Source organism: Python bivittatus, unplaced genomic scaffold (assembly GCF_059951505.1).
Source record: "Python bivittatus isolate LINGU-HERP-01145 unplaced genomic scaffold, Pbiv_v1 ctg000840_np1212, whole genome shotgun sequence".
NCBI lineage: Eukaryota > Metazoa > Chordata > Lepidosauria > Squamata > Pythonidae > Python > Python bivittatus.
The window spans coordinates 24,786,979-24,814,264 of record NW_028277113.1 but is presented as its reverse complement, the minus strand read 5'-3'; the positions used below and the strand labels follow the sequence as shown (position 1 = coordinate 24,814,264).

The 27,286-nt window shown below is 40.4% G+C and overlaps 1 protein-coding gene across 2 annotated transcripts; it reads right to left on the bottom strand.

Annotated features, from left to right (window-relative positions):
- Nucleotides 1-3,436: 3,436 nt before the first annotated feature.
- Nucleotides 3,437-27,286, bottom strand: DIPK1C (divergent protein kinase domain 1C). 2 transcript variants are annotated; one of them, XM_088130813.1, is made up of 5 exons: nt 27,028-27,286; nt 26,403-26,470; nt 15,529-16,203; nt 9,992-10,156; nt 3,437-8,187 (listed from the first exon to the last, which is right to left on the bottom strand). In XM_088130813.1, exons 3-5 carry the CDS (start codon nt 16,180-16,182, stop codon nt 7,933-7,935), a joined length of 1,074 nt encoding a protein of 357 aa, XP_087986939.1. In that variant the 5' UTR covers nt 16,183-16,203; nt 26,403-26,470; nt 27,028-27,286; the 3' UTR covers nt 3,437-7,932. The 2 variants fall into 2 exon arrangements, with proteins under 2 accessions (XP_087986939.1, XP_087986938.1); XM_088130812.1 differs by lacking the exons at nt 26,403-26,470; nt 27,028-27,286 and adding an exon at nt 23,420-24,631.

The window sequence follows — 27,286 nt, the reverse complement described above, 5'->3', positions numbered from 1 at the left end:
TTTCTGTAACACTGTTCATGATAAAAAGTGCTGAAGAACTTTATTTTCATTGGTCCTAATAAAAAATACCACCCAATTACATATACTGGAGAATAAAAGAACAAAAGGCTATGTATGAAGCAGTATATGGATAGGATAGAAGAGTGTAGGGAAATAAACTGAATGGTGTTGGTGTAAACTAGTTTTATGTTTCTTTTTTCCTATCCAATGCCTTAATTTCTTGGGATTTCTATTCCTTATTCCTTTTCCTATGTCCTGCATAATATTGCTCACTCCAAAAGGAAGTAGTATGATGGGCATATATGTATACTATGTGGACTGGATTCTTTCCCCCTACTGGTTCAAGATGACTATGATAATTTTTTTACTTGCAGATATATAGTGATGGTGACTTCACTGGAAGATTGGCAAGAAGGAATTGATAATGGTGTGTATCTCTTCCCCTTAGGTGCATAGTACATAGAATTTTATACGTCCATGTACTGTAATGATTGAATATGTAATCAAGTATTTACTTTAGTCCCTAAAGGGTTACATCTGGGTTATGTTTTGTTTTGCTCTGGCCTTGATGAGACACCTGTGTAGTGTAGGATGATCTTTCTCATCTCAGTCCAAAAAACTTGGGAAACAAATACTCTTTAACCTTGAGATGGTCTCATCACCACCTGGTATAAAGAAATACTTCTTAATCTTGATGCTCTCATTCTTGTCAGGAATAAGCAAAGCATTCCAACTACAAGATAAGATAGAATTATCCTCTTTGTCCTTGGCAAACTCCAGTGAGATGAGACCATTGAAAACAAGCATGCTTAAGTATAGTTCAGAGCCAATATAAGCTAGTCAGAAGCTTCCATGGGTGTCAGCCCTTCAGAGTAGATCAGACTAGGAAACCTAGTCTGTTGTTCAATACTACTTTTATTATAAAGCTATAGTAATAGAATCTTGCAAGTCTGAATGTGTTTCCCTCCCCCTCCTCCTTTTTATCTTCATGAGAACTAGGGAGGGGCTTTTCTGAGACATTTACTTACATTACATTTTTGCCCCAGACTCAACCCTCCAAAATCTGACTGTTGCCTTGGTAGTGACTCTTCCTCCTGTCCCCTAAGGCCATTCCCTCTTCCCTCTACCTTGGGAATGGACTTCAGTGCAGACTTAACTGGGAGAGTGCCGCATATTTGCCGGCTTTGAAGTAAGTCTACCTGCAATCATTTCTTTGGGGTTTCCTGACTGGCAGAAGGGGTATAACATCTTTGTTTTTCTTATTTTTCTTGAATCTTCTTTGATTGCTATTATATGTTATTTTCTTATGCTGCCTTGGAATAAAGCCTTAGGTACTCATACTGGTGCTGTCATTGCTTCTGAATCCAAAAGGACCTGTGACCCAACCCTCCTGGGCCAGGGACAGAGACATATAAGGTATGGATGTCCTTTACATGCCTGTGTGTCCTTGGTGTCCAGCAGTGTCAATGAGTTGGAAGCAAGCCTATCCTCGACCAAGTATAAATTGGGTAGGATTGGGCTAACAATCCCACAGCGAAGAAAGCTGTGAATTTGGCATATTTAGCTTTTCTTTCCAAGGGAAACAAATCAAAAGCCACTTGAGAGGGAATTAAATTTAGGAAGAATGGATATCATATTTTATACAGCTGTGTGAGAACAAGGGAACATAGGAAATGATTAATCCCAGTGGAATTAAACAAAAGTCTTTCAGCCAATCTTTTGACAGCTTTCATATTTAGAGTGGGCTACTATTCAAAAAAATGTCACATAAGCTTATGTTGGAGGACAATAATGATATACATATTCTCTGATTTGAAACATCTTTTTTTTTTTAAGGGTCTTTTCTGCAGCCATGACAATGATCCTTGCTATCAACAATCACTTTAGTTTTAGATGAGCATTATTTATACTGCCAATCGCTCAGAACCTGAATGTCAGGTGTGGTACTGGTAACTTGAGCATCCCTGTAGTTATGAAAATAATGTGGGTGGAATTTTGCAACAAGTTCAGGTTGTGTAATCCACTTATATGCATCCAGATGAGCTAAGTGTAGGGAGGTTAAAACAAGAGCGCTGTTGACTGAGAAATTCTTGTTTCAAATCTTTTTTTCAGCTGCAAGTTCATGGGGCAGCTTTAGGCAGATATATTCATCACATAATCAGTTTTTGTTCCAATGCAATAATAATGTCCATAATATCCCATGAGTGTACAAAACTGTGAATAAAAAAACATCATACCAGATTAAGGATGTGTACAGATTTACCTCTTTAGAGGGTGGTGGAGGATGTGGAAAGAACTCAGAAAGGATACCCACACCCAGCTCCAAATCCAGCATGGATCAGAGAGCTTTTTGGCATCAAGACAAGCCAAACCCCAGATGTTTGCCATAGCTGATCAAACAATTATTTAGCATCATTTTTAAAAAGCTCCTTAGAGGACTTTTAAAAACAATCCTGAAGCATGTTCCTAGAAAGTGAGAAAAAGTGACTTCTATATTGTCACAGGAACCAGAAAACCAGCAGGCTGGATAGATAGCTGCAGAGACAGGATAGAAGGACAGGCAGTCCCACTATGTGAAGTCAGTCCCTGCAAGAAATGGAAGGATTTACCTTTGTTTACAGTTTGATTCTCAAAATCGATCATTTGTTCCCAAAGAGATTATTGTATCTCCACAATCGGTTCATCACTGAGTGTGTATACATCAGAATGGAACCTACTGTTGTAAGAAATAACCTGGGAAGTTTCAGAAATGTGATTGATTTCTTCATTGCTTCATCTGAAAAGCTACAGCCATTGTATTAATGCTGCAGAGATAAACATGTGCATAATAAAACTCAAGCAGAGAACAAAAAAACTTGGGTCTGGGCTGATAATATAGCAGGAACAGAAAGCAAAGGAAAGTATAGTCTAGGATGCCAAATAAAAAAATCATGGAACCTACCAGAGAAGTTCAGGAGCAAATAAAAACGGGGGGAAATGCAGCAGAGAAAGGGAGCGATCATCCTGATTCATTTGCCAGACTGAATTGTTTCTCATTCTTCCTACAGGTCAGATTTATTTGTGTGACAAATTCAGGCAGCCTGACATTCTTTCCCCCACCCCCACTGAGGATATGCCTCTACTTCATTTTTCTAGAGGCACCTTCTGTGATCTGGAAACAAATCTGGGTGTTGCTGGCTCAGCCCGAGACTTTCTAAGGAATCACTTATTAGGTGGATAGAGGACTGTTGGCTTGGTTTGATATGTAGCTCTATGCCATGATTTGTTCTACCCAGTTTATTGAATAAACCACAATTGTCTGAGTTTACACAACACTTTATGCCATAGAAGTGAGCAATTGTTCAGAAGTCACATGTAACACTTCTAATAGGGCCAAGGATCGCAAATAGGTGAGATGATGATGCAAAAAACAGGATTTGGAGGTTCTTTTCCTGGAATAAGATGGGAAGATTTGAGAAGGGTTGTTTTAATTAATATTAAGATTTTGGGGAGCTTATACTATATTTTTTGTGGTTTCCACTTCAAAATAATGAAAGAGATAACACTGAATTTTAGTAACTGTGGCCACAATGTGTTCCAAGGCAACAAAAAAGAGATTCAATGATCACATGTGGATTGAGTCTTGTCTATCTTTCATAAACAATGGTTTACAAACCAAAATGGAGGTGTGCACAATATACTAAGCCGGAGTTGCACAGCCTGTGCTCTAGGATCACATAAGGTGTCCCCTGCCCCCTCCCTGCCAAGCTTTAGATGCAGCTCCAAAGACCTCCAAAACTTGTTACCAAATTGTAATTTTTAAATTGAGGAATTATTAAATACATGGTTGGGGAATAATCAGATTAAGTATAATTAAATATAATTTCTATTCATAAATGAAAAAAAAAGTTTATTTTTTGTTCTGTCTCCACCCATTGATTTTTTTAGAGTATGTTCCCCAACTATCATCAAGTGAGAGGAGAATGATGCAAGCCTATATGGTAACCCAAAGCCAATTGCTACTATGGCTTACTGTGGCACATGAGCTCAATCATCTCAGTCCCCAGTCTCTTCCCCATTGCTGAACTGAACTAGTATATCCATCTATCCAGGAATTGGCAAAAATGTGCAGTCTCTACTGCTAATCCATATCCTGCTTCTGTTGCCTCTATTCTCAGTCCCTGCAATCACCTGATGTTCTCCATGGTAATGGAAAACCATAAATTTTAAACATCTTGTGGTTGTTTTGGGACAGTATTGGAATAATAGGGAAATGTACTTATACATAAGGCTCTAATGCTGGGAAAGGTGGAAGGAAAGAGAAGAGGATGGCCAGCAGCAAGGTGGATGGACTCTGTACAGAGGTGATAAGTGCACTGTTGGAAGACCTGAAGGACCAGGTTGGGGATAGATTGTCATGGAGAAAATCTATCTATGAGGTCACCAGGAGTTGAAAATGACTTGATGGCACATAATCAATCAATCAATCAATCAATCAATCAATCAATCAACCAACTTCTTAAACCCAAGGATGACTTAAACTGTCTCACCCATAGGCTGGGGATTAGATGAAAGCAACATCATGAAGATGTATCAGATGAAAGATGTTCCAGGGTATTTCTGTACCATGGTTAAGTGTAAAGGAGGAAAAGACCTCAAACAGTTCAGCGTCCTGAATGACTTAATTATCCTCAGCTTCAGAGATAAGAGGAGATGAGATGGGAGGTCTTCCTCCTTCCAGGAAGTTAGCACCTGATGCCTGTATTACTTGCGATATTGCAGTGCATCTTTCCTTTGGCAGAAAGAAACTGGAGAGTGTAAGTCTGGCTCTTGCCTGGTTCTGGCAGCTATTAGGGCTTTCTTTGCTCATAATTGTGTGCAGTGCCAGAGAAACTAATCCCATTTCAAGGAATAATTCCAACTGTGTGGAAAGTGTGACAAGTGTCCTTTCCTCAGCCAAATGTGCCACACTGGTGCCTGCAGTTACTTGTTAATTTTCCATTAGGCAATAGGTTGTATTTTTTAAGCAACAGCAAATGCTGGGTTTTTGTTTTTTTCAAATCAGACTTTATATAACCTTTTAGACTTAAGTATGATATTCGAAACCATAAGGAATAACACTTTTATTTCTGGACTATGATAACATAAAATCCAAAAGCAGACTAAACATAATAGGCAATTTTTATTTGTTTCCAGATAACTTTCACTGATGTTGTTATGGTCCATCAAGTCAACCGTGACTCCTGGCAACCGCCTGGACAAGTCCCTGCCTTTTTCTTGGCAATAATTTCAGAAGTGATTTGCCATCACCTTCTTCCAAAGACGGAGAGACTATGACTGGCAAAGTCACGCTGCTGGCACTGTGCCTAAGGTAGGACTACAACTCACAGTTCCTCAGCTTCTAATTCAGCATCTTTAACTTTTATGTCAAACTGACTCTCTCACTAGCCACAATATTATTAGTCAGGATTTTTGGGGGGTTTCATCTGATCTTCTGTCAACAACATTAAGTATATTTCAGACCATTATCAGTGACTTCCACTCCTGTTGTTTCAGATGCAGTATCCTAAGCTTATACTCATGATGAAGCAAGGAGGAAAACATATTCCAGCAGTTTTATTGCCTGTTTCCTCAGAACTAAATCTCATTTTGTCTTACAGATAAATCATCTAGGATTGCTGCTTTCTAAGTAATGGCACAGAACTAGAGTTTGCTCATGTATAGTAAAAGTTTGGTTTAAAGCTTCAGAACTAGGAAAAATGTTTGTTTCATTTCAGTTATGATGATGTTACAGAAAGAAAAAAGGAAGCTCCAGTTGGCTTAAGTATTTTTTCAGGCTGAAATCCTGTGCGCATTTATTTGGAAGTACTTGGGCTTCATTTGTATTTCAGTGTATGGTACAAGCCCTGCCAAACAGGCTAACTCAGTAATCATGCGAAACATGTTTTGTGAATGTTCCCATTGTGAGACAGTGTTCAGAATCCCGCATGTACTTCCCCCTTTCTCAACAGGACAGTCTATATTGTAAATATATATATTTTAAAATAGTATGTTTTGAAAATTGTGAGCACCATCAACTGCTGCACCTTTCTGCAGAGCTGCTAAAAGTCCGAGATGGTTCAGGCACAGAACCGTGATGCAATCTTACCATGGTGCTGCCACGCTAAAGAGGAAAATTAGCAGCAGACTATGAAGTCTGGATGGATTTCTCCTCAGCACCTCTTAATGGGCTGCCAGGTTAGGGATGCAAAAAGCTAGGCAACCATTAGATGGCAGCAAAGCGAGACAGAAATGTGATCCCTGCTAATCATCAGGACTTTTGCAGCTCAGATTTAGGAAAAGCTGCCCAGAACCAAGAATACAATGAAACAAGAGTTTAAAGGATAGACGTCAAGCTGCTGTTGATTTTGCTGATAGAATTTAAAATGACTCATCTAAATGAATACTTCATGATTATAGCTTCTCCAACATAATATGTGTTGTCCCTCCTTTTGGTCATCTTCTTGGCAAACTGTTCTAGGGTGCAGATTTCTAGGGCCAAGTTAGCGCAACAGAATAAGTTAAAATGTGGTTTCCATCTTTGTGGATGTCTACTTGGTTACTGCTGCTTATTAACTATGGTTTCTATTTTACTGGAATATTTTGCTATTTGCAATTTATTTGATTCAACCCAACTATGGGTTAGCACATTGTGTGGACATTACCTTTGTGAAATACACAGTTGGAAGCAATGGATTCAAATGGTGGAAAAAATACAGGTGGAAGAATCCATGAGTGCTGAGGGTCCAACTTCATAAGGGATCTGAATTTTAAAAACCATCTGGAAGAGATTTGTCAGACTCCTAGTAAAAGCTACTTCACTTGTAGCCTGCAAGATGGGAAAGAAAGAGGATGTTGAAGAAAATGAGACTTGCGGGAGTATTAGGGAGAGGAAAAAACAGTGTTTTATCATGGGGTATTAGCACTGATTTTTGGCCGCAATGAATGTCATGCCATCCCAAACCTGTTAATTGTGAGGGAATGCAGCCATAAAACAAGTTGGTCCTGATTTAAAGGTATCCTTGGATTACAATCTAGTAAACAATGTCAAATATATGTATTTGTCCTTCACAGAATTGCTAGTTAATTCATCAGTGTTGCAGCATCACTGAAACAGAGAAGAACAAAGCCTGTGGTCCAGATATAACAACAAAATGACATTGCATTTATTCTCTACTCCACTTTTATCACTAAACTTTGTTAGTCTAAATAATTTGTCTTAACTATGAGCAACAAGGAGGCCGTAACTCAGATAAATGTATTTAAAAACTGCTCTTTGTTAAAATATGATACACTCTCTTTGCAAAGATCTACACTATCTTCATTGAGCATGTTAATTAAATGCTCAGCCATTCTCAACTATTCATTTTAGAAGTAAAATTAAATTACTAAGTTGTTCTATTTTTCTCCTCCCCTAAACACTTTGAAATGTAAATTATTTGAGTTTTGTATTAGTTTGGCTGATATTACTGCTTTTCACATTTCAGAGAGAATTAATACAGCTAACCCTCAATTTAATGGACCATTTGGGAACAGAGGGGTGTATTTGTTACTCCCAATGTCTGTTAAATACAAAAGTATATCTTGACAGTGATTGACATCACTTACCTAATGACATCATTATGCAAATGACATATATTGCTGTAAGTGTCATAAAATTAAGATAAAATTAGTGTAAATTTAACTGCCTTATCCAAACTACTCTAAGTGCAATAGACATGTCTGTTATTTCAGGGGGGATTTCCAAATAGAAATTTGGTCCACTGTATCCAAAGTCTACTGAATATAGGTCTGTTAAATCAGGATTTCATTGTAATATGTACACAGCAACCTCAGTCATGGTTTTCAAAGTACTGTAAAAAAAAAAAAATTAAGTAGAAAATAATTTAACTCAGCAACAGCAATAAGAAAAAGCTATGTTTCCTGGGTAACCATCACTGATGGATCTATTAGACTAGATTTTTGAAGTTCTTTTTGGCTGGCTTGGAGCAAGTGGTATAACTGAGAAAGAGAATTTGGAGAATTGCTCTGGACGTTGGAAATACCCTTGATCCTTAGTTCTGCACAATCATGCACAGCTTGCTGTAACTGTAGCTGCATGGGAAAGGAAACAGCTGATCCTCCAAGGTTTAGAGCAAACCAGGGACGAAATATTTTATCACAGATGACCTATGGAAAAAGAAGAAAAAAGAGCCTTGTATTGAAGAATCACATGAGATTTTCAGGCCTGTCGCACTTTGCAATTTATGTATTCATTTACTTATTTACTAAGGCTTCAATGCTGCTAAATTCCCATTGGCTCTAAGCGGCTCACAGAACTCCACAGTAAGGCTATAAAATAAAAATCCAGCACATAAACACCTCACAGACCATGACAGGGCCATTCTCTAATGAAATCTTGGTTCAGAACAATTTCTATACAAGCGACTCACCTGGGGTCTGCTTGGCAGAGAAAATCTATGCAGGGGGAACAACCAGCAGCCAGCCCCCAAGCATTCTGGTTGTGGCTCCCAGCCCCACTGGAGGCCAATATGATCAGCCTCAGGGGTTTTTGCTTTGCTGGGGGCTTGGAAGTTTCATGGGCACCTAAAAGCTGCAAAGGCTTAAGACACACTTTTTAACTCCCCCCCTCCAAGACCAGAAAGTTCAAAACCTGTTGGCTCCACCCACTTTGATGATGTCACCATGCCCCCGGATGGGACACGAAGACAAAATGAGACCCCCGAGCAGAAAAGTTCCCCACTTTTTTTTTTGCTGCATAAATCAATGCAAACACACACATTCATCTGGGCAAAAAGACTGACTTCTGGCATCTAAATAAATTGTATCACTCTGCACTTTGGAGGCAAGTTATACTGTAGGTTTTTCCTCTCTTCTGGCTGCTGACAAATTTCCCCACTGTTTTATGTATTATTATTTTTCAAAGACTTATATAGCTGCCCATATTGTAACAATAACCCTGGGTACTGCACAAAACAGTAAAAACAATCCCCCCCACCCCCATCAAACCATCAAAAACTCAGTAAAATTCTGTTCTGCCTAGAACAAGGTGATTCCCTTCTTGGGTAAACACCTTCTTAATCCAACAACAAGAAACTACTCTAAGGAGGGCATAGAGGTGGTTGCTAATAAAATTAGTAGAAGCACAGTCAGATTAATATGTTTGACCTTTATTCTGATTATAAAATGTGAGAAACTGAGAACAAGTTTTGACCACCAAGTGCTTCCCAGCTCACCAGTCAGAACAAACAGGTCAGATCACCTCCTTACAAGGTGCAAGAAGTGAATCCATTCACAGAAGAAAAATGCAGCAACCAATTATACAATATAAGCATTGGATGTAAGAATAAGCTACATGATAATAAAGTCCTCTGGCTCCTTTGTAACTGAACATTATGGGTATAAAAGGCTGCTGGTTTGACTAAAAAATACTTTGCATAGCCATAATAGTAAGGACCCATTTTTACCAAGGTACACATGTAGCTTGACTCCCCATTTTACTCATTGTGGGATGATTGTTACCAACATCACTGCCATGGCAAATTCTTCTCCTTCCATATCATAATGTCTAGGACAACTTGCCAAGTTACACAGTGTTATCACATTATGGAATGTCTTGCTCTCTGTTCAGCATCACTAGCTACTGCTGGCACTGTGATGGAGGGATGCTACATCAGATGTAGATAATAGAGATGTTATTGCAGAGACTGGAGTGGTAACCAAACCTGTTGTCTTTCCTAAAAAGCATTTGGCTTGACACAATGTGACACTGCACAATCTGTCTGTGGCTGATGTCTCTGGGCATGTTTATATATACGTTGAAGTCACTACTCAGCTAGTGATTGTGCAGACGTATATAAACATGCCCAAATGCCAGTCATAGAAACATTCATTTTAATCAGTACAGAAATTAGTATTTTAAAGCAGAGGCATGCAGCCAGTTAAAGAGAAATATTTCTACTTAGCCACTCACTTGAAGGTTATTATTGGCTCTTTCTGCTCCACATTTTCCATTCTTCAGGTCACATTTTGAAAAGCAATCGAAAAAAATGCAGTCTTCATCTCCTGTGCAGTTTTGTTCAAGGATGTCTCTCATTTTAGGCTCAAAAAAAGCCATATCTACATCAATAGCAACCACCTGCAACCAGAGTAATGCATTCAAGTTGATTTACTCTGAGCCAAAACACCATGCAAATTGCTGCTTTCCAGCATCTGTTCCTCTTGAGTTCTGAGAGAAAGCAGTGCAGGATAAATTCAAGAGAAAATGAGAAATTACACATAGGACTATGTTGCTCACTAGTTCTAAAACTCAAACTGACTACTCTATGAAAGAAAATATAAGCTTTGGAAATCATGGAGAAAACGTCAGCCTTGGAATTATTACAATTCTTTAAGGACACCCTGGGTGTCTGCAGCTGGGGAGAAGCAAATGACAAAATGTGCATGATGACATCAAAGTGCATTTGTTGTCATTTTGTCATGATCTCAACTTGCTGCAGATGCCACTGAAGGGCATATGTTTATTTCATCAGCCTTACCTTTAGGTAGTTCTGCAAAACCAGGGGCATAACACTGGCTATCCAAGAAAGTGAGCCCTTCTCAGTGACAGAATACTCCTTTTCCATGCAGAGGTTCTTGAATTCAGTTTTTGATATTGTCCCATTATCTTCCTGAACTGGATGAAACCCCAGAGGTACTAGAGGATCCTATTGCAGCCCACTAATTTTTAAAATGTATTTCTTTGTTTAATGGGTACACAATAAATGCAATGGTCAGAATGAGTCGAAAGTTGCTGATGATCTCCTGAGGTTTTCTCCATTAAAGGAACTTCAGTACCAAAAGAAGCAAAATACCTTGATTACTTCAAAGTATGTTGGACTGAGGCCCGAAGTTGGAAGCCCAATACCCATATGGCTGCATATCCGGGTTCCCTGGGACTTACTTGAGGGTCTGAAGAATGCTTTGGATCATGGTAAGCCATAATGGTAGGCCATAAATCTGTAGGACACAATCTAGTCTTCACAATTACTCAGTTTGAATCTAGCAAGGGATGAACAATACCTTTCTAACTAGGTCCTACACTGGAAAATTCTCAAGCTAACTTGAATTTCTTATCCTTGATCCAAAGGACTAAGAGTGTGTTCACACGTTCCTCTTAAGCCATGGTTTGATTAAACATGATTTGCTCGTGAGCTACAACAGTCTAAACTATAAAAAACAGTCACAGCCTCTAGTGGTTGGTTTCATGAAAGGACTTAACAAAGCTCATACAAAAATGTATTCCTGCTTATTCCATGTCAGTGAGTGGAGGAGGAGTAATTTAGAAATCACTGCCAGTTGACAAGATCCTCTAGGAACTTAAGGCTCAGCTCTGCCTTAAGGCTCAGCTCTGCCACAGCTAAAGCTAGTAGATTTCCAGGATAAGCTTATACCCAAAAGTCCTTCTCCCAAGATACAAATGATCAACTTTCCATCCTCCAGTCACTATTCACTGGCAGCACATGATCCAGAACATCCATGTCAGTCTTTTGATGGCTTTTTTTTTTTTTTGGGTCTCCCAGCCACAAGAAAGAAGACTTGCCCAGCACTAACACCAATGAAATCATCAGTTTTAGTCATGGCAGGTGTCATGGGCAGACAAATTCATTTATCATTTCAGAGAGTCATGGAAATATGAAGTTTTTGAACTACTGCCCTGGAGATTAATTGATGAGATCATTTAACCTTTTTTGGAAGTTCCCACAACATACTGATCTGTTCTGTCCACTGATCCAGTTAAGCATGTTGTGCAAACAGGGCCTAGGAGTCCTTAAAAAATAGCGATGGAGCTGACTGAGGCTGTTCCAAATACTGCCGGTTTCCCAAATTTATTTATTTTATTTCAATCATTTCTAGCCCTCTATGTGATTAAAAAAACAATCCCAAAGCTGATTCATATTTATTTTTGAGAGTATGCACTGTGAATTTTACTCTTTCAATGATCCGTGTCAAAATTAAAAAGAAAGGGAGCAGAGGAAGAAAACATGTCTAAAATCCCATCAGCCTGAGTGACAAGGTGAGACTCCTGAATTTGAAACTTTCTTCTAATTTTCCTGAACTCCAAGAGAAGCTACATACATTCCCTCTCCCTTCCTTAAAATGTCTTTGAAAACAGCCCTGGGCATTCCACAGGTTGATGCAGGCAATATCAGGAACATCAGTAATCTTTGACATATCCTCTTATATCTGCAACTCCTTTTGAGTTTCTCTTTCATTAAGAACCTCTAATGGAAAACATTTCTGGTTCATTGTCTTTTGTTTCATATATTTATTGGAATGCAAGTCAGTGGGCCAGATTTAAATTGTGGCCCAAATATTATGATTAGTACATGAAACGGCTAAGCTGTAGCTCAGAAGCCTCGCAGAGATTTTTTTTTTTTGGTATTGAAAAAGCAATTATATGCAGCATTAGTATAATAATGTTTCTATCTCTTGGTATCATATGCCACTGCATTAATTTGTATCAGCAAAACTGGCAGAATGGTCATAGGGCTCTCTCAGAGCAGAGTTTGGAACAAAAATACAGGAAACTCTCAACAAAAACATTAGTAGTAATTTGAAACACATTCTAGGATGACGATTCAAAACTGTCATATGTTTGTCAGATTCCTCCTCCCCAGTCAAATCCCATGCATTTTCCTATTCTTTATCAGAAAATAGCTTCTCTCTTCTTCCCTTTCCCAAATGCCAGCACGGGGATTACTTTTTCTATCTCAGTTCTTTCGTCCTTCTCTGTCTCAATATCTTTTTGGCACCAAGCAAACAACAGCAACAACAATAAATTAAATTTATATGCCACCCGCCTCCCAGTGAGTCAAAGACATTCCCGTTCTCTCAGACATTTCTATAGCTTTCCATTCGGTTTGCATTTTGCTACAACACTATTCTTTTCCTTGGGTAATATGCGCAGAAACATTTAACATTTTAACTAACACTGTAACTTACCCAGAGAACTTCAGTTATTAAGTGGAATTAGAAATATTGTTAATACTGAAAGTGATAATACAGAAATCCTTGATTGAATGGAGTAATTTGAGGGAGAGGTATGTGTCACTTCTAAATGTCCACTATATCCAAAAGTATGTCATTTGTGGTGCCTACATTATTTGCATAATCATGTTATTATGCAAATGATGCAGATTACCTCATTTGCGTCAATTTACATGGAGATCTCATTACACAAATAATGTCAGTTAACACAAATGATATTAAATATAACACAAATTCAAGTGTCCCATCTAGACTTCTTTGGATGCAATGGGCTTGTCTATTGTTCCCAGGGGATGATATGGAAATTCTGTCCTTTGCATCTGAAGTCTGCAAAGTGGAGAGCTGGTTACATTGAAGTTTTACTGTAATTTCTTTCTGTCCTTCCACCTCCTGCAGTCATTTTGAATGCTTACCCTTGATACCACTTTTCTATTTTTTGCAGTGACCTGCAAGGATGTTCATTGCAAACTTTGAGGGGACTTCATTCTTCCCTTGAAGAAGGGCACTATCCCATGATGCACTGCAACTACACATGTCTTGCTTGGGTAGATATGCATGATTAACAAGGTAGATGACTACCAACATTACTGCAGCTTAGTCAGCATTGTGTAGCTATGACGTTGAGCAATGGCTAGCAGAGGCAGGAGCTGATGTCTTCCAGTCAGTTGGAAGGAGTCCTGCATGCATAAAAGGGCACTCTGGAATGATTGTGCTGAATTTGAGTAAACATATGATAAGTATAATTAATCCAAGGAAAAAAAACTGCTCACCACTTAATAATTCAGACTTCCTTAAGTTCCAAAGAATAGAAAACTAAATTATTCTTACTCCTTTAAGTCACCTTAGCATCGGACTTTCCAGTGTGGAATTCTATATAGGTACTTAAATAAATACCAATTCTGCTCGGTTAATGAACACATTCTCCTTTCACTCCACAGAAATAAATGAATTTGCCTAAAGTTAAACTGAAAACATGAAGGCCCTTTTACAGAAGTTTCAGTCCTTATAAAAACTAACATTGAGGTTAGAACTGAGTTGGATGTCTGTGCCACCTTCCCCAAAAGCTCATGATGGGTTAAATCAAGAATGTGCTTTCTTGCAAATTGCCCAGTGCATCTCAAACTGTCAGGAAATCCAACAGAATATGCAAATCTCTCCTACTCATCTATGGCACTTCTGGACAGTCCCCTGGTTTTGCCTCCAGTGTGGCCCTCAGCAAATACCAAACCCACTACTGAATTTTCCTGCTTCCTGGTATTCCATTTTCCTTTCCTGGTGTGTTGACAGAAAGAGAAAGAGATGTGAATGAAAGGTTAATGTGTGAATGGAAGAAAGTATATGAATGAGGCAAAGGAAATTGTATAGAGGATAAGGTGATGGACAATTAGAATGGGGATAAACTAATCGGTATGTGATTGTATGTGTTTGTCTGACTGTATGGGTATGAAGAAGAATGGGAGACAGCACAAGAAAAGGAAGCGATTTAAGCTATTTTGCTGTTTCCCAGAAGTGATGGATAGGTTGCTAATGTTTGGGCAAATCGATCACTGCATGTAAGAAAGGGTGTTATTAGAGGACAGATAAATGAGAAGAGCCATTGCCTCCATCCACTCTTGACTTTGACTTCATCCATTTTTGGAATTAATACTATCCATCACTACTATGGAGGCTTCAGCTACTTTCATCTAAGGGCATGTGACTTTAAACCCCCCCCGCCCCCCAGTGCCCACCCGGTCTATATATTTAAGGTTTATAATACCTTTGGAAAATGCTGAAGACTGGGATTCAAAAAGATGAAGCTGTACAAGTGAGAAACTTCATCCTTTTTCACCTTCATAATTATCTGCTTCTGATGCTGGAGCTGCAAGTACTATTGCTTATAAAACCAAACCAGTACCACCTATGCACAAGATGACAGCTTCCATAGACTTAATAATTTTTAAAAGATATGTAGAAACCTAAAGGGATGGTGGGAACCCAATGACTATGGGTTTAATGACTATGTAATGCTGAAAGTATGTGTGTTTGGGGAAGGGGGAAGCACAGGAGAAACAAATACAATTAGATGTTCAGATGAAAGACTGGTCTGCTGGAACCAGAAACAGAAGCACATCATGCTGCAACTTTTTTGCATAGCTTCTACTTGTTCAACCTATCATTATTATTTTTGCAAATCGCTTATATATTCAAGAAAATTCTTGCTGATATTGTAGATCAACACAGGAAAAGAGATATTCTCTTAAGAATGTAGAACATTAGGACAGTACAAAGGTAAGTGACTGAGCTTTAGATAGCAGAATTTCAGGCTGCTCCAATATATAAGGCTGGTCACTATCTGGAAAACTGTTGCTGTGAAGAATGTTCATGACTGCTCTCAACAAAGAGCAAGGCTTTTCTTTGTTATGAGTTGAATGTGCTCACAACTTCCATTATGACAATAAATCCTACATTTAGTTATGAAATGTTGGGGTTCTAACTTACCGTCAGATCATTTCGGATGGCAAAATTTTCTGGTTTAATATCACAGAGATGAAGACGATAAGAAAAGTCGTTGTCAAAATGATTCACCATATCCAAGAAGCTGATTGCAATTTGGATTATGGCTTTGGCCTTGTTTTTAATTCCAGAGAGGGAAGCACCAACAGCATCTTCCACAGAAAAGAGTGTATTGTCCCACGCATGTCCAGCTGTTAGATATTCCACAGCGTAAAAGTGGCCACAAGAACCGATAACTCTTAGAACATGTTTACTGATGTCTTGCAAAACACTAAAGTAAATGTACTCTTCTTGTTGGAGTAAAGACCACAAACTAGCCAGTTGTGCTTTCCAGTGTGGGCCTCTTTTCTTCCACAAAGGTCCTACAGTTTTGTTAGGAAGTTCCAAACCCAGTGTGTTCTTGATCTCCAAAGCAACCATCAGAAGCAACTCTGTTTCTGGAATTCCCTGTGATTCCATCTCCTCCAAAAACCCAAGACTGTGATAGCTAGAGAATATTCCATTTTTTGATTTTAGGATCACTGGGCGGCCTCTCCAGTCAGCTTGGATTACCTTCTTACCCTGATCATAATAAAGGCAGCGTTTGTAGGTCAAAGTCTGTGCAACACATAAATCTTCACAAAGATCCCCAGTCAACATGCCCGTCCTGTAGTCAAGACACTGCAGAAATATGGAAACAAACAAACAACAATGCTAATGGCAGGAAACTAAAAATTTCCAGGCACTTCAAGAATCATTGATTTTTATCTTGAAAATATACTTTCCATCCTGTAGGAAGTAAAGAAAAATGCAGACAAGGTGGTGGGTCTGAGCAGAATGTTTTCCCATTCTTTCTGTTCGCCTTTCCTGAAAAACTGGCAGAACATAAGTGCTCAGAAAACTATGGTTGCCTCGCTGAAGGCTAGTGGGTGATAACAAGCTTTGCCCACAGTAAATAATAAATTGTGTCTCATGGTAAAGTATAAGTAGGTCTGTTATACAGTAAATAATAACTCTTGTCTTTTCCCTTCCTCATGGTGAAGGCCCAGCTCTGGACCTCTGCAGTTTAGAGCTGGTGTCTTAGCTATTCAACCATACAGTTAAGAGTTCAAATCGCATAGAGAGAACAATCTGACGATTGCCTCTTCAGAAACATATTTTCATCATATATAAAATTGTCAAAATGCACAGGTTTTGTGTATACTATGTTGAAAACCAGTGATTAATGTATAAATACTAGTAACACATGAATGTAAATATGGGCAAGATGTGGCCCTCTAGATATTCCTGAATCCCAGTTAGCATGGGCCCTAGCCAGCATATCAAGAAACAGGAGATTTGCAATCTAAGATGTTTCTACCCAGAACAATGGATCCCAGTTACTTAATATCATGCAATACCTTGTGGAATGAAGCTGAAATCATAAAAGTCAGTGAACACAATTCTACTTATTTCATTACATTCAATATAAATTTCACATGATAAAAGGTAAATGTGAACTACAATTTGTGTCTGTTCATTATAAGACACAGCATTCAATCTATTATGATTTACAAAGCCCAAAAAATGCAGAAACCAAAAAATTAAAAAAAAAAAAAGATTAGAGTGCAACACCAGACAGTCTCTTTACTGTCTTATTAAACTGATTTCATATCCTTGGACAAACGGGATAGAAGCTGGCATATACTGTACCTATTGACATATATATGAATATATTTGTGTGGCTTGTATATTCCACAATTCATGACTGCAAAACTTAAAAGGAGATTGAAAATCTGTAGTTATGTGGTCATCTCAAATGCATGAAAGAAACAAAGAGGATTTCCCCTGCCGGTCCCTTCCTCCACTCCTAATTGTTTCCATCCCTCCGTTTCTAAGAGTATAGGCAGCCTGTATAACCACATCCATTCAGTCCTTCTAGAAGTGCAGCTGCAGAAGTTTATTCTGGGCATATCTCTGAAGGAGACACTCATCGATGTGGATTACAAGATGCTAAAAACTAAACAGTCAGATAGAGACTTATACCAACTTCCATCCTGTTTTTCTCTGACCTTCCTTTTTCTTTCAGTCAACAATTTCCCACATACCACTGCATCAGGCTCCTTGAGAAATGCTTACTCCAGAAAATACAACCCTCATGAGAACTTCTCAAACTTCTCCAGGCCACTCTTCCATTCCCAGATGGAACTTTCAGTTTGTTGTATTCTTTCACCCTAGCCATGTGTAATGTTGTATACATCTATCTTAGCTAGGAAATACTATTTAAGTGTATTTTCCAAAATTTGCAAACTGGAAGACATAGCCCCAGATTATTCCAAGAACAAATCCACATATTTCACAACTCTCTAGAGTCAAAGAGGCAAAAAGGTCTTGAAATCCTGTAGCGAAATCCAAAGAATGTGAATAATGTAATGCACATAGATTTGAACAGCTTTTTGCAAAAAAAAAATTGGCTGCAATAAAGTTTAATGGGAAAAAAGGAGCATAATGTATACATTAAAACTCTTAAAATGAAAAAAAAACTTTTTATAAAATCTAAAGTAAAAACTTTTATATTTACATCTGTGTCAAGTTCTTTGTATGCAGGCATTCTAAAACTGGATTTATATAGTAACCCTGATTTTGCATGAAGATATACATTCATGCAAGTAGTATAATATGAGAAGAAGCTCTGCTTGCCGCTTCCCCAGTGCTTACTTGAAGTAAGTCAAAAGGTAATCAATAGAATTTCAACTTGGGAAAGGTGTGTAAAAATTATACTATCTGCTAGACAGGAATTCTGGAAATTTTAACCCCAACACATCTAAAACAACAGAATAATTATTCCCAAATATCAAAGATAAGTGACAAATGCAATTATTTTAAATAACTACAGGAAGTCTTCGAGTTATGACCTCAATTGGGACCGGGATTGCCATCGCTAAGCAATGCAGTTGTGAAGCGTGATGTCATGTGACCACATCGCTTAGCAACAGCAATCCAGGCTGTCCGTAACCCAAGACACATGGATCCTTAAGTGGGAACCAGAGGGAGTAACAGGTAAGGAGTGTAAGGGTGCTGCAGGTGGGTAGGGGAGGCCCTGGGAGGCCCGGTACAGGCTGTGCACGAGTTGAAGGAGGGGGTGCTCCGTGTGGTGCAAGCTTAGAAAGGCTGGAGAGTGAGGGTGTGGGGTGTATGCATGTGTGTGATTCAGGGAGGCTGTGGAAAGAGAGTGTGGGGTGTGTGTGATTGCAGGGAGGCCAGGGGAAGAGGGTGCAGGGTGCGTCCATGTGTGTGTGTGTGTGTGAGTGCAGGGAGACTGAGGAAAGAGGGCATGGGGTGGGAGGCCGTGGAAAGAGAGTGTGGGGTATGTGCGAATGAAGGGGGGATGGAGGGTGTGGTGCATGCAAGCAAAGGGGGAGGGCTGGGGAGGGGGAGAGACTTACTCCAGCAACTTGTGACCTACCTTGCCAGCTTCCCATTGACTTTGCTTGGGGGAAGCCAGCAGGGAAGGTCACAAATGGCAATCATGTGATCGTTGGACGCCGCAACTAGTCATAAGTGCGAGCTGGTTGCCAGACACCCGAAGTTTGTTCATGTGACTGTGGGGGTGCTGCAATGGCCAGAACTTCAAGTACCAGTCATAAGCCCTTCATTCAGCACTGTTGTAACTTTGAATGGACACTGAATGAATGGTTGTAACTCAAGGATTACCTGTATTTCAAATTACAAGCACTTAAAATGCAGACAGCTAACTTTTTTTTTCAGGGATTAATTAGAAATTGCTGAAATTACACTGTTTGGATATAAAACGATTTGGTTTCTTCAAAGTCAATAAAACCACTGGCCTAAACTCAAGCACAGTACTCTGTCTTATCTGGCTTGTGGATAAGGCTGTAAATAACTTTTCTCCTGGAATCAGTGAGGCTACAGCCCAAGGATGAATGCAAAATGCAATTCTCAGATCAGACCCAATGGCTCCAAACCTTCTGGGGGCTATAGAGAGGCTCTGTAGGAAATGGGAAATATCCCATATCGCAGAAGTATCCACATTTCCCAGCTGCCTGTCAGAAGAAAAATATTTAGTACTGTTGCATTTCCACAAAATTGGCAAAGCTGCTGCCACAGCATACTATTTGTTGTAGTTTATTATGTATCACACAAGGGACATTTATAGTTATTAATTGGCAGTTACTGTAATAGAATAATATCTATCCAGGTTACTTTCCCATTTGATAAAACAAAAAACAGAGCTTAATCTGTTATTTGACTTTTTCTACCTCTTAACACAATTTTTCTTCCAGGGAATGTGTAATGAAACAATTGTGAAACACAGCATATAACATTTGCTTATAAAAATGTTTATAGTGGCATAGGTACGTGGCATACAGCCTGGTTACTTGAGGGGTTGCCTGTCGCCATTAACATCTGCCCAGCTAATTCGGTCCTGCAGGATTGGCGCGCTCCGGGTTCCTTTGATTAAACAATGTCATCGCTCAGGACCCCGGAAGTGGACCTTCTCTGTAGCAGTGCCTGCCCTCTGGAATGAGGTTGCCCCCAAGATCTGGATGGCCCCCACTCTGCTGTTGTTTAGAAGAGCTGTGAAGACCTGGCTCTTCACCCAAGGGATTGTGGGAGGGAGAGTGAGCCATTCACTCCATTCCATCTGGTCTGTCACACTTGCCATCTTTTATCTTTTATCGATTTTATTGTAATTTCTTTGATTTGATGGTTGTGAGCCACCCAGAATCTCTGAGAATCAGAGTTTAATAAAGTACTATTACAACAGATCAAACAAATTCAATTTAGCATTCATTTTAACACCCTAAGCATCTTGTTTAGGAACAAAATATTTCATTGTGGAAAGAAATGCAAATAATGGAATAATGTTTCTACTTTATCAATATGTTGCCATATATTATATTGTGATATATTATAGATAATACAGGAAAATCTTGCTTCTTTTATCACAACAAAGAAATGGAACCAATTCCTAAAATCTATCTCCAGAGTTTCCGGGAAAGTTGCTAAATTAGTTTGTTGAAACAAATCAGATACATCTCATGAAATAGATTATAGTTCAGAAAAGCAAAATAAATGCACTGAAACTCATCCTTTTATCTACCTTCCACTAGGAAATGTAAATGGTTCCTGTCTGTTTTATTTACATCCCACTAGGATATGTAAATGGTTCTTGTCTGTCCTGAGTGAGTTTTATCAATGAAATCCATCAGCTGAAGACTCTGTCTTGTTTAATTGACACTAACTGCTGCCCATGCTTTTCAGGCAAGATACTGTTTTCCTTAATCAGCAGCCTGACTCCTCCCCCCCGCCCTCCAAAATCCAGGCAAAACTTCATCAGCATGGACTACAGTACTTGTCTCCTAGTGCCTTCATGCCAATGTATTCACAAATCTTCTATTCAGAACATCAAGCATTCAGGAGTTCTTAGCAGGCTCTGCTCAAAAGACTCATCCTTGATCGTATTTGGGTCACCATTTAGCATTGTGTAAAAGTAATCAGTTACATTTGGCAGACTGGAGTGGAGAGGAAGGACCCGCATGCCGTAAAGTAGAGAAAGCAGATAGCAGAGAGCCACTTAATTGGAACCTGTTTTACTTTTTTTTTTTTTTAAAGCAGCATATGCCTACTTTCTGGAGTTGAAACACATGTCTCTCTTGACTTTAAAAAAAGAAAAGGAAGCAGTGAATAAGGGTTCAACACTTTCCTTGCCACAGGGATGGGTTCAAAGCAGTGACAGAGCCATTGCACAAGGTTAGGATTACTACTACTACTACTACTACTACTACTATTGACTTATTATCAATATTTTACCTCATTATCAAATGTATAGGCTCCCCTCTAACACAGTCCTTGATGTGACTTAAAGAAATGGCTATCTGTGCTATTGGCCACGTAAGAAGTTAGCACAAGTGGGTGATGAAGATATGTTAGCAGTCAATACCACCATAATTCTTTGCTTGCTAGATTTACTTCAGGAGCTCAAGGTAGCATATGAAGAATTCCCTCCTCCAAGTTTTCCCCCATACCAACCCTGTGAGTTAGGCTGATCTGAGAGTGACTGGACCCAGTGAGTGTCCATGGTTGAAGATGGCCTTGAACCTGCATCTTTCCAGTGCTAGTTGCTTAACAGCCACTCTATTGTAAGAGGAGAGCCATGTTAGTCTATGGCGGCAAAACATCGGGAGTCTGGTAGCACTTTTCCAACTAACAAATTGTATTACAAGGCATCATCTTTCGTGAGCTTGAAGCTTACTTTATGAACCAACTGAAATTTGGCGTACCTCTAGCCTCATATGATGCAAAGCATAGTTTAAATTTTAGTTTAAATTATGGTCATTTGGGAGGTATAAAAGGATGGGATCTTGCCACACAAGAAGGGGAATTCAACTTTTCTCTTTTGTTGCAATCCTTTTTTTAATAGGTTGTTTATTAAAGAAGTTTTCAGCAGAATAAAAACAATACAAGTTTTGAACTGAAGAGAAGAATAGGGAAAAGTAATAATAAAGTGAAAAAGAAATAGTAATAAAGAAGCAGCTTCTGATCTTCTTAACAGCAGTTCCAAGTACATTTATATTTTACCCTCTCTCTCTAAGGTTAAAAGAAAATGTCCTCCTTTCCATAATCTACCTTTTCTATTCATCAAATCTATAAATCACCAATTCATTTCTTTTCTTTTTTCAGCAAAAAGCCCATAACGGGTTTCCAGTCACTAATAAATATAGTTGATCTTTCTGTAAGCAAACAAGTTAATTTTGCCATCTCTGCTAGTTCCGTCATCTTCGCTAACCATTCCTCCTGCAATCGTAGTGAATATACATTCCTGCCCACAACTCTTTTTAACTGTAGGAATAAAACCTCCCTCTTAGGGTTAATAGCTCTGGAGTCAGAGATTTCCATGGAGAAAACCCTCACATGAGCCCAGCCCCATTCTCGCCATGCTACATACTTTATCCTGTTCCCTAGAGCAGTAACTTGAAGTATGAAGCACTTGATTTCTGTAACATGTACCATTTATTTAATGTATTACAATTTTTGTCATGTCTTTTTCCTGTGGAAGCACACAGGACAATCAAGCCGTTTCTCTGTTTTAATTTCACAACAACCCAGTAAGGTGCTTTGGGTTGAGAGGTGAGGATGACTGTGCATGGAATGAATTCCATGACTGCGTGGAAATTTCAACCCAGATCTGCCCCATTTTAATCCAATATTCTATCCAGACTTTTCCAGCCTGATACCCTTCAGATGTGCTGGCTGAGAATCCTGAGGACTTAAATGCGCTATATCTGGGGTAACCCCGCATTTGGGAAAGCAGCCCAAGCCGTTACACTAACAATGTACAAGGTGATGCTTCTTATAGAGAAGTTTACGAAAGGCACCCCCGGCCATGGCTCTTCCCTTGAGACATATCCACAGGGAGAGGATGATCCAGGAGGGCAATTTCATGCTCCTGCCTTGTTGCTTTAAGACAGCCTTTCTCAGCCAGGTCCAGATGTGTTAGGCAAGAAAGCCTTTCTGGATTGGAATTCTGGAAGTTGTGACACGGCACATCTGGAGGGGGCCAGGTTGAGGGAGACTCCCTCAGGGTTAAGATCACAGAAAATGATTCTCCCACCTGATGTGTAATTTCTCACTGAACGTTGGAAGAAAAGAGGGTGAAGGAACCACTGCAAATGCAAGTCGATGGGATGATCTTTAAGGCACATCCCTGTGGCCCTGAACAGCTGGAGGCAAAGCCTAAGCCTAAGCATGCCACTTTGGATCCAACAGGCCTCCTTTGCCAGGGCAGCCCTTACGCTCAAGCCTCAGACCAGCGGCCCCACTCGGGGTCCACTCCTGAGGGCAGAGGTCGGTCATCCCATGTCCTACACCCCTCCACTCCAATGCTGCCACCTACCAGCCTCGCCAGGATCCGGCGACTCTGCTCGTCCGTGCAGCGCCCCGAGAAGACGCCCCCGTGCGCCAGGAAGAAGAACGCGAAGAGGCCGCCCCCTACCGCCCAGCACACCCCCCAGAAGAGGCACTGCGCGGCGGAGCATCGCCGGCAGCCCAGCCTGGCTCTCAGCAGCCGCTTCAGCCCGGGCATCCTTCACCGACGGTCGTCTGCCTGCTGAGCTTCCCGCTTCAGCCCGAGCAGCAGCAACGGCGGCGCGCAGAGCCGCCGGCATCCATCAGCAACCGCGGCTGGGTTCCGATCCGCTTTGGAAGGCGTCCCCCCAGGTCATTCAGAGCGAAAGCCGACGTCTGCCGCTCGGTTCCCCTCAACGCACGTCCAAGCGGACGGGGAAAAGCTGCGGGCGTGCAGCGTTAGCAGCCGGAGCCGCGGGCGGCACACGCTCATCTCCCGGGAGAGCGCCCGCCGGCCCCGGGTTCCGCGCCCCGCGCCCCGCGCCGCCTGCAGCTCTCCCGCGTCTCCCTTCGCCCAGGACGCGCCGTGCCAGCGAGCCGCCGCGGTGGGGACTGGGGGCTTCGGGAAAGCTCAGCCCTGTCGAGTCCCAGCCACGTAGTTCCGCCGCCTTCTTCTTTTGTCTGCCGCGGCTGTCGGACAGTTTTTCCTCGGCGGCTCCTCTCGCCCCGACAAAGTTTCACGTGCTGGAGGCGGAGGGGGCGCGTTCGCCTTTCGAAATTCGGACGGCTGATCGACACCTTTAAAGAGACAGTCCCAACCTGCTCGTCTGGAGGGCGGGCAGCCTTCTTTAAATTAGCGGCAAATATACACCCTGACTTGATTTCATTATGGCCAGGATTTCATTATGGCCAGGACACCCGATGTACTTAAAAGAAAGACGATCGCTTCTCTTAAGTGTAGGATCTAAAATTAATATCGGAGAGGAGTCTTCTCGCTGTATCTTATATCAGTATAGGGATCCACCCCACCCCAGCCATTGTATCTTGACCAGTAAAAGCAATGGCTTCGCAAACAGGAGTGTGGGGAAAATCGTACAACTGGAATATTTCTTAGGATTTCTAATTTACTTTAGCAGTTGTATTGCCTTAGTTGACAAGTAAGCATTGATCTATCTGATCACTCAAGCACTAAACCTATATTTTAGATGCTCCTTCTTCCATGTATGTGGCCTGGAGCTGTTGTTCCCATTGCCCTGAAGAAAAGCCATATATTCTTAAAACAATTACTGTATGTGTGTTACAGAAACAGAGATATGCACTGTTCCTCTCCTTTCCTTTTTTCTTATTCCTTTTCCTCTGTTCCTTTTCTCCTATATTTATTCATTTCTTCTCTTTCTTTTTAATATTAATTTCTAGTCAAAGGACCCTTAGTGTTACTGATTTAAAAAAAAAAATCAACTGCAGCTATCCCTTTTAAACTTTTTTTTTTCTGGTGAAAAACTGGAGAGATTCCAAAACAAAATGGACTCACTCCTTATAAAAATCCTCATAATTTCATAAAAGGACTGACTTCATGATAAAAACCTTATGTCAGAGCATCTTTAGTTTGCAGAGCATCGCTTGTCTGCATCTTTTACAGAAAAAAAAAGAAAAGAGGGAGATACTATCTTTAGCCACAACAGCTTTTCTATTTGAATGAGATGATTTGGGAAATTCAAATAAATAAGAACTGTAATAAGTTGAATAATTTATTACTGTTGTTTATATCTGCTTTCAGGCTTCCTTCAAAGCCATGCCGCCTAGGCCTAAAGAAATGTCCCATTTGATAAAAATCACATCATAGAGACTGAAATGATCTTCACAAAACAGCCAAAGAATTGCTGGAACATATTTTAGTACCCCTAGAATAATGTGACTGACAAATCAGATACATGATAAATGAGTTAAACTGGTTCTTCTTCAGATATAGCTGCTACTACTACAATGTCTAGTGCCAGCTTGGTGTAGTGGTTGAGGCACCAAGCTAGAAACCGGGAGATCAGGAGTTCTAGTCCCACCTTAGGCACGAAGCCAGCTGGGTGACTTTGGGCCAATCACTCTCTCTCAGCCCTAGGAAGAAATCAATGGCAAACCACTTCTGAAATTTGCCAAGAAAACTTCAGTTACCAGGAGTAAAGATTCACTCGAAGGCATGCACACATACACTACAGTGTACTACCACTAATTGTGCAAGATCACCAATAGAATCCTGGGGACCACATTTGGGCCATAGGTTGCCCACCCTAGTATCTAGAGTCACAGTTTCACAGTTTCTACACTATACCTCTGTGAGTCTTCTGATTATTTGTTGACCTCCTCTCTTTATGGGCTCACTAATTTTGCTTTTCTGCCATCTAGGGTTCATCAGGATTCTTGCAGCCCAACTACAGTAACCCTATTAATGGGACTCACGAAGTGGGACGTAGGGTTAAAAGCTCACTGCCCTCTGCTTTAGCTGGTACCTTTTTCTACCCTGTCTAGTCTAACCTAGTCAAGCTATTGGGGAAATTGTCATCCACGAGAGATCATTTCTGCCTTACTTCTGGGAGTGAGCCAGAAGAGACTATTTTCAGGCCTTTCTAAACCAACTTTGCAGAAGGTAAACAGGACGAGGACCAGAGGCTAAACCAAACAAAACTCAATGACTGTAGGTAAGATGAATGTGCTTTAGCAGGGATGAACAGATCGGAGCATGAGGACAGGGCCTTGTCCTCAGGCTGCATCCTCTCTCAGGATGCATTTTTCCTCCCTTATTTTTTGTCAATTGAAATTAATGGAGCAGCAAATAGAAGAGTGTGAAGAAACTCCAAACACTGAAATCTCTCTTGGGATGCTATTTCAACTTACTGCCTTGAAGGAAAATTATTGATCCATCTCATCATTCAAATGCTGAACCATCATTTGGATAGAGCCTCTTCTATGGCCAGGACCAGGACTATTAAAATCCAATCACTACTATAAATGGCAATAAAACCAAAAGAGAAAATACTCACTTTTTGTTGCCATCTAGTGGTCCTCTGGATTTTTGCAGCTCAGATCTGGTAGACCTTTCCCTGACAGCCTTTTGGGGGGGAGGGGGGTGGCATCAGAAGAGAAAAAAAAACAGATAAAAAATAAGAACATGAAAATAATAGAGCATTTAAAAAGACAGAAAATAGAACCCCACTCACACAGCTGAAACCCACCCACCCACACATCACAAGCCTGCAGTCCCCAAAGAGATCAACCAGATCCAAGCATTTTGTTTAAATATTCTCTAAAGCAAATCTTTTTTAAAGGATAGGCTTCTGTGAATGCAGATGAATGTATTTGTGCTGGCATCGGAATTCCCTTGCTGCAGGAATGGAACCTGCTGAAATCTGTTTGTGCGCTTAACTGTTCAACAACAATCCCTTACGTCCAAGAATTAGGGGGGGGGGAGGCAGGGGGGAGGAAACCTAAACAGTAAAAATGTTTCCAATTATGCAAAAGACCTACAACTTTACTTTGGCAGGAGGAATAGAAGAAAGGAGAAAACAAAAGCTCCACTATTCACCCTCAGTATGCCCTAGAGGCTGAAACATTACCATAAACGACTCTTCGCTGTCCCTTACCCCACGGGCAGGGTCTTTTACTAACCTCTTCACCCCTTTTCATTCCTTGTTTTCATCTGCAGTCAGCGTGCTTACTCAGCCCGAAAGGCATTCCATCATATTCCTTAATAGAATAAACCATTGAGGGGGAAATGAAATAAAAATGCAAATGTTATAAAGTCAGTGGAAATAAAGGCAAGAACGGATACCTGGAGAAAAGGTCTTTTCCCAGCCTTCAGCTGTACTAGAATGGGCACGTCCCTGCAAGTGCTGATCGGGAGTTTCTTCCCTCTCCTCTTTTCTGT